This window comes from Nelumbo nucifera, chromosome 1, assembly GCF_055504915.1.
Source record: "Nelumbo nucifera cultivar China Antique chromosome 1, China Antique-T2T, whole genome shotgun sequence".
In the NCBI taxonomy this organism is placed as follows: domain Eukaryota; kingdom Viridiplantae; phylum Streptophyta; class Magnoliopsida; order Proteales; family Nelumbonaceae; genus Nelumbo; species Nelumbo nucifera.
Genome location: NC_142649.1, coordinates 154411147 through 154422349, shown reverse-complemented (window position 1 = coordinate 154422349; position 11203 = coordinate 154411147). Strand labels below are relative to the sequence as shown.

Here is an 11203-nt window from a genome sequence, read left to right as displayed (position 1 = left end):
GGAGAAAAAAAAAAGCACATTTAATTACTATATCAGCTTCCCTTTCCATGTCTTTGACAAAGGTTGACAAAAATCATATTCTGGTCATTTGCGTTGTCAAGTCAATCTTGTAAAGTTGGATCAGGACAACTCCTGCATCCATCTGATATTTCATGCCAGAACAAATTCTTTGAAACAAAAAATGAAAAATATACATTGTGGTCTATATCAAGTCGTATACAATATTACATGGCCTCAATAGAAGCTTCAGTTGAGGAAAAATTGGGTTCCACCAAACCAAGCACCTTCCCTTTCTCTGCTCTAATTTTTTTTTATCAAGCATGCCAATGCAGAAGGAACCAATTCCACCTGGAAAATTTTTGTTGAAGGCAAAGGGAGAACTTTAAATCAAGCATTACAAGCAAATTCTTCTGAATGGTGGGACTTTAGAATTAAAATGAGTGAAGAAAACCATCAATCTGTCAGCCACTTGCAACATCATCTTCACTGTCATCGCTTCCATCACTGCAATTCCATATTCAAGACAACAAAAGGAAATAAAAAAGCTTTGAATATGTTCTGTGATTTCCAGGTGGCAGAAAACATGTTTGGCTGTTGAAAACCAAATATGATTGTCAGAATTTAGATCCAGAAAGAACTTCCAGACTTCTGAAACAGTTTTGAAGGGCCACAATGCACTTGGTTTTGTTTTATCTTTTAGGCTTGTATCATTCATTAAGCTAACCTTCTCTTTCAGGCTGGCATTTGTTTCAATGGAGTGGAATGGATTTGAAATTGAATTCCACCTTCATCCAAAGAAATAAAATCACACCCTCTGGAATGAATGAATACCTTGCCAGCTTTCTTTGGTTATTTCTCAAAATACCATGCCAGAAAAATGTATTCACGCAATGGGATCAAAGATTCACAGAATTAACAAATCCAATTGCATCTCCAGTTTCAAACCTATCCTAATCCAAATATAACCTTAGAGAACTTAGGATGTTATCACAAATTCTTTGAATGTGTTTAATTAGAACAAAGTTTATTGTTTGGATCTGGACCACAAGACATTGCTTGCCACATTCAACCAGCAGCACATTGGGAATATCTCTTGATCTTTATATCACCAATATTCCCAATGTGCGGCTGGATGAATGTGGCCAGCACTGTATTGTGGTCAGCAGATCCGTACTCCTAACTTTAGTCTTCCATTATAGTCTTTCTGTTTCAAACAACCTCAAATACAACTATGCATATGCTGTTTTTATGCAAATTACTAATGACAGATGGTATACTGCTACATAGGTAAAAGGGAGTGGAAGTTGTCTTGGTGCCTGTACAAACACAGAAATGAGAAAAAAATGATTAAGATGATTGAGTTCCTCGTATATGGTTGTGCACTAAAAATACAAAGGGACCATATTAAACGAGAAATGTTGACCAACAGGATTGGATTTAGGAGCATAAGATGCTGATTACTGCAGCAAGAGATGCTCAAGCAGAAGCAAAATTAACAACTGCGTAGATGGAACTGTTCTCCATAACTAGAAAAAGGCGACTAAGGTGATTACTGAATCACAATAAAAGTTGATTATTATCATTTAGAAGTCACAAGAATCCTAGAAATTAATGAAGAATCATAAAACTAAAGGATTCTTACAATTCAAATCACAAGAACTCATTTTTTTCTGTTAGTGCCCATGCAAAGTTGTCAAATTAAAGATAATAATTAGTCAATATAATACCTGTGCTCAGGAAGCTTTGATATACGACGAGCATCCAAACCGGTGATATACTTCTGTGCAGCTTGGACATTTTCTGTACCTATTAATTCCACAGAACTCAATTAGCATGTTTCTGTGCAACCACCAATTTCTCCCAGATTCAGTTAAGGAAAAGTCGGTTAAAAGCATAGGTCTTAAGATCCATCATCAATGAACACCATAAGAATTCTCAAAATGAAAAAAGCATCAGGCGAGATCAAGTATAAGTAGCTAAGGACAGTCGGTTAAAGGAGAAAAGATGCTATTGAGAAATGAAAATACCTTTTGTCAGTTGGAAGACATGAAAAACACATCTTTCAGCAGCTAGACGCACAGGTGTGTTTCCATCTTTCAAACATTCAGCCAGTGCAGGACCCAAATTTGTAAGACAGGGCTTAATAGCCAAAGGATTTGCCTGCTGTTTCAATAGGTATGGTCATTATTCTGGAAAATTAATATTTAACATGAAATAGTATAGAAGTCCATGGGTAATGAAAGGTAGGGTGTAAAAGAGTTTATCCGAGCTGAGCTTTGTATAACTTGGCTCCAGCTCATGAACTGATTGTTGAACTCAGGCATAACTGGGATAAGAAACTATGGTTTTGATGTTAGTACAACTAATATATTAAAAGAAAATAAAAACAAGAAACTATGGTTTTGCCTCATTTTCTACCCATATTACAATTACTTGTACAAAGTATTCACCACCTATACACTAGAAGCATAAGTTGATACAACATGTATAGGAATATAATGACTCTTTAGCCTATATAGGTAGGAAAATAAACTCACCAAGATTTTAAATAGGATATTAAGCAACCCCATTAAAAACAAAACAAATAAAGAATGACAAAGTAGAGAACTAGAATCTTGTTGAATCGATTCAATTAGCATAAATAATGTTTGTGAGATTTATGATTTGAATCATGAATCTTATCATAAAGCCCTTAGTATTCATGACTCAAATCATGTATCATATCTAAATCAGAAGATTTTGACAAATACAAAAGGAATGCATAAAGGATCAATAATACACCTTTGCAATTGCTTTAAGACCAGATAATGCTCTTCTTCTGACTTCACTTGAGTCATCCTGTAAAGTCAATACCACATATGGAAGGAATTCCAACTGAGCAGTGGTATTAACAGATACACTCTTGGTTTGGTGAAGTAGGAGCCTTCCCAATGCCTTGGTTGCCGTCTCACGCACAGGGAACTGCCAAGTGTGAGAGTTAAGAACCTATGAGGCCTAGTAGACAAATAGCACAACCATGACATGAATATCTGAATTTCCATACCTTGTCATCTTTCAACATATCTTTAAGGTGCTCTGCAAATGAAGGAAAAGCAGGGGACAGGCAAATCATGGAAGGATTGTGCCTAATTGCCGAAGAGATTGTGAGGACAGAACCATGCCTTGCAGACCAGGTAGGAGATGAAGCCAAATTTGATAGCATGTCAAGAACGTTAAGCAGCTCATCTTCTCCCATGTACTATGATTGGAGTGCAATGTCAGAGGACCAAAAGGAATTGTTAGTACAAATGAAATAATTGTTAATCCCAAAGAGATCAAATGCCTAGCAGTCTAAAATATTTACTAATTAAATACGGAGCCATTCAAATAACCAACACCTCACTTTTAAGTCCAAAAGATTGTCCTAGTTACATTTTCACCTTGTGCAGTAACAAAGGTGGCATGCACAATTATAGGAAAAGACACAGTACCACAAACTACCTACACTTGTTTACACAACCTGCAGAACCTGCTTTTCCATGTGTTTGAATGCATGCCCTCAATCAGAGGGAAGCCAAATAACCACCTACACTACATCATTGGCAGATAAGAACATGTATAAAACCCAAATTTTCAATATTTTAGCCCCAATTAATCAACTTATCAGAACATGATGGGAAGAAAAATTAGATTTCAGATGCTGGAAGATTGATTTTGAATTTATAATTATAACCAACTTATCAGAACATGTAAGAAAAGTAAAAAATTAAGGCTCATTTTTTTTATATAATTAAAATTATGGTTCATTTTCCAATGGTATACTTATCAGACCTGTGATATGGTTCCCAATACTCTAGCGGAAGAACTACGAACTTGATCATCTTCTACTGATATCAAATCTTTAAGCAAAATGTATACACGGGCTCTAACAGCACTGCTCACACTCTTTCCAGCATGCTTTAGGACACCTTTGAGTGCAGTCAGAACAGCCTCCCGGACCCCGCCATCTGATGCCTAAATCATAGTGATACTCTTTCAGCACCAATATATTAATATGGTTTAGAATTCATAGGACATTAAGGATGAGAAATAACAAGCAACACCTGCAAAGTGGACAGCAGGTCGCTCACTAAAGGATCAACACGAGTACTTAGGGCACTAAGCTTTCCAAGTGCAAGGGCAGAGCTTGAACGCACCGTCCTGCACAGGCAATTTAATAAAAATAAAATTGAAGCTGACAAAATGAAGACTATGTAAATTGGACATCATTTACTAGATCAAGATCTGTACAATTATGAGAGAATATAGAGATTTACGAAAACAAGATGTACCAAAATAGATAAATAATATTTTCCAGATAGAAATGGCATGCCTATACACTGAAAAGAAAAGATAGATTAAACAATGTAAACCTTGCATTATCTTGTAGGCATTTGATAAATGTTGTCTGAAGCTGTGGAAGAAATGGCTTCAATGCAATTCCACCTTTGCTTATTATGGTGCACAGGGTTGAGAGAATGGCACTCTTTACTTGCCAAGGGAACCGGTCACCTATAATCCGAATAAGAGGCCTGTACTCGAAACCATGAAATTAGTGACAACCATTATCAGATCAAATAATGTGAATCTTGACATATCCAAGCATACAAAATCCAACTAAAAAGAAAATACATATTAATATCTAGGATGGGTTACTTTAGAGGAAATCTAAACATCAGACACTAAAAAGACCAACCAACTTCTTGTTGAGTTGGTCATAAGGTGCCAGTTAATTTGAGACGGTGAAGATCAAAATTATAGATAGGAACAGATATCTAAGCTCTCTACATTATACTAGTAGGGCCTGCCCTTGTGGGGACCAAAGCCACATTGAAATACCAAAAAAAAAGGCGCTAAAAACCTCCCGAGATAGTTATTTCATGTTCAACAATTATTGTAAAAACAGTTAAAAGGGGGTGAAATCAACAAAATAATTATTACATTTAAAAGTCAAAACATATTGGGCATACATTTGACAATGTTTATGCTGACATCTATCTTCAATTCTTCATAATATCATCCATCTTTGTTGTCGAAGTGAAAACTCCAAGCAAAATAGTTTAAATTGGCAGGAACATATGTGCACCAATTAACTTTTGACAGAATTTGCAATCTTATTTTTAATTCGCAGTCCCCTAACTCTTCAAATTCCTTAAAGAACCCAGTACTCCATGTTTTTCAGCATAAATATCTTCAATAAATCTATTATACTTGGATTTTAGTTTTTCAAACCTCATGCATCTTTTTTCTCCCAGTGCCATATGACAAAGATATGATTGATCCTAATTTTTCAGTTGTCCAGTTTAAATATAAATCACCAGTCCTTGTAACTGATATCATATTACAGAAAAAACATGACAATTTAACATAGAAAGATCTATACAGTGGGATCAACTTTTCTATATTACTAATTCAATATGTTGATCAAAGCCAAAAAAACAAACTCATAACAAAACAGATCTATTACTTAAAAAGACCTATGAACAGACATGTTTAAACAGAATATAGCTTATAACGAAATAAAATCATTTTTCTTAAAAAGACTAATCTTAAACCTATGCACATTGAGACTGACCAAAAAAAAACATGACCCCTAAGGGTAATAATTTTTTTTATGGACTAAACCAAAATGCAAAATATGACCCTTAAACTCAAATAAAACATAAAACCACATTTTTAAATCATGATATTATTTATGTGCATACCCTGTTATTGGGACAACAAAATCCTTCAATGTTTTCTCACTGGTCACCTCAATCAAATCCCCCAAACCCAGTGCTGCTTGCTCTCTTAATTCTGCTGAGCCACTTATGAGACCCTGATGGTTAAATAGAGATGTTAGATACAGAAATTCAAAGTTAGAATATTGAATTCATTAAAAAAAAACTGCGAGTATTATTCTAAATTATTCGTTTATATCCTTGGCTTATAGAAAACAATCCTAGTGCTGACCAATTCAAGCATCTGAATTTGACATGTATTATTTGATCAACAAAAAACAATATGAAATTAGATAATACCTCTGGAAAAAAATCTAAATTAATAAACAATTATTGGTTCTGTTAATCATGTTCCAAAAATAATTACAAATGTTAGCAATTCCCTGCATTTCTTTTAAATTCTTTTTCCAGTAAATTGCCAGCAACACGATATCACCATTAGCAGTGCAACATTGGAAAGCAAAAACATATTTGGCAGTATAGGTATGCCAGAATGTGCCCCAAATAATATGAGCATAACATGGCATCTAAAATGGCCAAACATAAATTGTTGATATTGTTAGTTTATTACAAAAGTAATGTGTACTTACTCCCAGCTCTACTCAAGAACAAACTGTTCTTGGTTCCAGATTTCCATAAGAACTGCCTATTCGAGATTCTTAATATTTTAAATATTATTAGGCATAACCAAAATGACCAAAATACCCATGATTCGAGTATTCAAACACTCCCCCTCAAGCTGGAGAGTATATGTCATATAGTCCCATCTTGTTACAAATATAATCTACTCTACCCCGAGACAATCCCTTTGTAAAGAGATCTGCCCACTGATTTCCTGAGCTCACATGAGATGTGGTTATCACTCCACTTATCACTTTCTCTCTTACGAAGTGACAATCAACCTCAATATGCTTAGTTCTCTCATGGAAGACTGGGTTGGAAGAGATGTGAACAGCAGTTTGGTTATCACAGAATAGTTTCATGGGCTTATCAACTGAGAATCCCATCTCTTGTAGCAAGTTCTTCAACCATACTAGTTCACATGTGGTATGAGACCCTGTATTCAGCTCCTGCACTACTCTTTGCCACCACTGTCTGTTTCTTGGTCTTCCAAGTTACAAGATTGCCACCAAGGAAGGTACAATACCTTGTAGTTGATCTCCTGTCTGATATAGAACCAACCCAATCAGCATCTGTGTACCCTACTATCTCAAGGGTCCCTCCACTTCGGTATAGCAAACCATGACCTGGAGCACCCTTCAGGTACCTAACAATCCTCAGAACAGCTTCCCAATGAGGAACCCGAGGATGTTGCATAAACTGACTCACCATACTCACAACAAATGATGTATCTGGTTGGGTAATGGTCTGGTAGTTCAACTTTCCCACCAACCTCCTGTATCTTCCAGGATCATCAAACTCTTCACCTGCATCAACACTCAACTTGGCATTGAGTTCCATAGGAGTCTCTGCTGGTTTAGCACCTAACAGCCATGTTTCTTCAAGTAGGTCAAGAACATATTTTCTCTGACATAAGTTAATTCCATGTTTTGACCTTGCAACTTCTATTCCTAGGAAATACTTCAGCTTACCCAAACCTTTCGTATTGAAGTGGTCATGTAAGGAATTCCTTCAACCTGTCGATTCCGTTACTGTCACTCCCAGTTATGACAATATCATCCACATACACCACTAGCAAGATTTTCCCATCTTTTGAGTCATGGCTGAACACAGAATAGTCTACCTGACACTATTTCATCCCAAAGGCTTTCACCACTTCACTGAACCTGCCAAACCAAGCACGTGGAGATTGTTCCAGTCCATAAATTGCCTTTTTGAGTCTACAAACCTTACCATCCTCCCCCTGAGCAACAAACCCTGGTGGTTGCTCCATATACACCTCCTCAATGAGATCACCATGTAGGAAGGCATTTTTTATGTCAAGTTGTACAAGAGGCCAATCATACATAGCAGCTAATGAAATCAACACCCGAACTGAACCAATCTTAGCCACAGGAGAAAATGTCTCCATATAGTCCACACCATACAGCTGAGAATAGCCCTTGGCCACTAACTTGGCCTTCAATCACTCCACACTGCCATCAGGAAGATACTTCACTGTGTAGACCCACTTACACCCAACAGCATGCTTACCAGGAGGAAGAGCAGTGAGTGTTCCTCTTCCATGGCTTGCCGCCACCCTGAGGAGGTAAGGGCTTCCTGGACAGTCTTGGGAATGGAAACAAATGAGAGTAATGATATAAAGTTGCGATGAGAAGCAGAAAGGTGAGCAATTGAAACATAGTTGGAAATAGGATGAGAAGAACAAGTACGTTTACCTTTCCACAGAGCAATAGGAAGATCAAGATCTGAGGGAGAAGAAGCAGTAGCAGGATCTGTCGACTAGGGCAGAATTGGAGGAGGGTCCGATGCACTTTTGCGGGTATACACTTGTGTGATTGGCGGCCTCTCAGCAGTAACTGGCATGGGATGTGAATCTGCACCAGGAATAGGAGCCACGGGAAGAGGATCCGCAACAAGAACAGGAAGAGGAACTACGAAGGAAGGAGAAGAACCCACAACATCTGATAAAAACGGGACTGATTCAAAGAAGGTGACATCAGAGCACACAAATGACTTATGGAATTTAGGGTTATAGCACTTATACCCTTTCTGAGTCCTCGAGTAGCCAAGGAAGATACACTTAGTGGCTCGTGCATCTAACTTGTCTAAACCAAGCCCCAAGTGTTGAACAAAACAAACACAACCAAAGACTCTTGGGGTGAGAGGAAATGGAGACAAGGTGGGAAACAACACCGAGAAGGGGGATTGACTTCCAAGGATGGACATGGGCATCCAATTGATCAGAAAATAGGATGTGAGGACAGCATCACTCCAAAAATGCTTTGGGACATTCATATTGATCATCAAGGACCGAGCAGTTTCAAGGAGATGTCGATTTTTCCGTTCAGCTACACCATTCTGTTGTGGGGTGTAGGCACAAGAAGTTTGACGAATTATCCCATGGTGCTCTAGGTATTGCTGAAATGGTGATGAGTTGTACTCTTTGGCATTATCGAAGCGAAGAATTTTAATATGAACACCAAATTGAGTGCGTATTTCAGCATAAATTTTTTGAAAAATAGAGAACAATTCACTACGGTCTTTCATAAGACAAATCCATGTCATCCTTGAAAAGTCATCAACAAAAATTACAAAATACTTATAGCCATTGTATGACATCACTTTGATTGGACCCCATACATCAGAATGAACTAAATAAAAATGACTTGAGACACGACTATCAACTCTTGGACTAAATGAGACTCTACGATGTTTTCCCAATTGACATGACTCACAATCTAAAGATGAAAGATGACTCAAGGAAGGGGCCAGCAATTTCAGAGCCTTGAGAGAATGATGACCAAGTCTACAGTGCCATTGAAGAGGAGTAAGAGACGACTGAAAAGCTACTGGAAGGCCACCACCATCAAGGTAATACAATCCACCTGCTTCATGCCCTCCACCAATCTTCCTCCCCGTCTTGAGATCCTGAAACACACAAGAAGGATAAAAGGTTACAGAACAATTAAGAGACTTGGTTAATCTACTAACAGACATAAGGTTAAAGGGGAACTTGGGAACATATAAAACAGATGACAAAGACGAGGAGAGATCAACATCACCAACACCACAGATGGGAGATGTAGAACCATTAGCAAGTGTAATTGTTTGAGATGTGGAGGAGCGAGAAAGGGAAGAAAATACATCAGGAGTCCCGGACATATGGTCTGAGGCTCCGGAGTCGATGATCCAGTGTGAGGCTTTGGAAGCTAAGCAAGCCATACCTGAATGGGCAAGGGTAGCGGTGTTCTACTGAGATGTTTAAAGGAACTGCTCATATACTACACGTGGTACACTCACCATTTCCTTCCCAGAAGCACTAGAAGATGTGAAGGGGATTGGGTCAGTTTGCTGGCTTTCAGTAATTGTACCACTACCCTTAGTCATAGCATGGTTAGCCCAAATGTTGGGTGGACCACATAAATCATAGCAGAAATTAACTGTGTGTCCCTCTAAACCACAGTGTGTACACTTTCTCTGGGAATTACTTCTTCCTTTACAACGACCTCCCCCTGAGTCTCTGCCTCCACTCCAGCCACCAGCGCGGTTAAACATGTGACCACCACGGTTGCTTGGAAGTCCACTACTACCACCACCACTTCTATTTCCACGGCCACCCCCTTTAGTCACCACCAGACCAGATCTGTCCGAGAGAGAAGAATGCTCTACATACTCAATAGATGTCCTCTTAAGACGGGCAAAAACTTCTTCAAGTGAGGGAAGAGCATACCCCCCCAATATTTGTGCTCTGACAGGCTCATACTCAGCCTTCAAACCCACCAGAAACCTTGTCACATCAAGTTGTTCACGTTGTTGTTGTTGGATCTGAACATCCGATGTTAGAGGATGATACATATTGAGCTCATTTCGGATATTCCTCAGACTTGCATAGTATTCCTCCAAGCTTTGACTTCCTTGTTTCAGATTAAAGTATTCTTGATACACCCTAGTTGTATTGTCTTGTCCGGAGTATAGCTTCTTAGCATGATCCCAAATTTCTTTAGTTGTATCTAGGAACATAAAGTTCACACTAATCTTTGATTCCATGTTGTTCCATAGCCATGTCATTATTTGTGCATCTTCCTGTTCCCAGTCACTAAACCCCGAAGAATCAGAGGAAGGTTTCTCCTCTCTCACATGTTTTACCTTCCTCTTGGCCTTTAAGAACACCTCCACAAATTTTTCCCATGGTACATAATTCTCACAATTCAGCTTGATGGATGTTATTTGAACACTTAGGTAGTCTGGAGAAAGCATGACACCTGTTTTATTGTCATTCCCATCTCCAATCCAAGCCATCTTAATTATTTCACCTTCAAATATGCAACACAACCTCACACACTTTCACAAGACTTATCTTACTTACAACACCACCAACTCCAACTTCTTCAAATGCACATTGCACAACAAATACTAAGGCTGAAATCACTCAGTCATCACATCAAACACTTGTGCTGCACACCACAGAATCATTCACCCACCAAAATACAAGGGTCGAAGTCACTCAGTCATTACATCAAACACTTGTTCTACACACTGCAGAACTGTTTACACACAAGGTCTAAGAGTTCACTTTTAAATATTCAGAATCATAGATACACCAATCAACACGACACAACCACCACCACACCACTGCTGTTGTGAACTTCAGCAGTCGACAACTCTTCTTACATATGAGGTAAAACGAAGAAGACGACTGATATGCATATCAGTCACTCCAAACCTCCACAACAAACAAATTTTGAAGCAAAACACAGCATTCAGTCCCTTACTTGGGCAAAAGACAGCAGTGTTCATACCTGTCCACATACAGCCCTCTTCGTACACTGAATAGAGGGTGT

At 38.3% G+C, this 11203-nt stretch overlaps 1 protein-coding gene across 2 annotated transcripts in view; it reads right to left on the bottom strand.

Annotated features, from left to right (window-relative positions):
• ILA (putative protein kinase regulator ILITHYIA) overlaps positions 1-11203 on the bottom strand; it is an 85949-nt gene continuing 74746 nt past the window's right edge. Inside the window, exons 52-60 of one of the 2 annotated variants that reach the window (XM_010245315.3) lie at positions 5724-5836; positions 4392-4550; positions 4083-4179; positions 3811-3993; positions 3044-3238; positions 2782-2961; positions 2028-2163; positions 1728-1806; positions 1-504 (exon numbers count right to left, since the gene is read on the bottom strand). In XM_010245315.3, coding sequence (XP_010243617.2) covers positions 462-504; positions 1728-1806; positions 2028-2163; positions 2782-2961; positions 3044-3238; positions 3811-3993; positions 4083-4179; positions 4392-4550; positions 5724-5836 — 1185 coding nt within the window. In that variant the 3' untranslated portion in view covers positions 1-461. The remainder of the gene's footprint in view (positions 505-1727; positions 1807-2027; positions 2164-2781; positions 2962-3043; positions 3239-3810; positions 3994-4082; positions 4180-4391; positions 4551-5723; positions 5837-11203) is intronic. The other variant, XM_010245316.3, reaches the window with a different exon arrangement.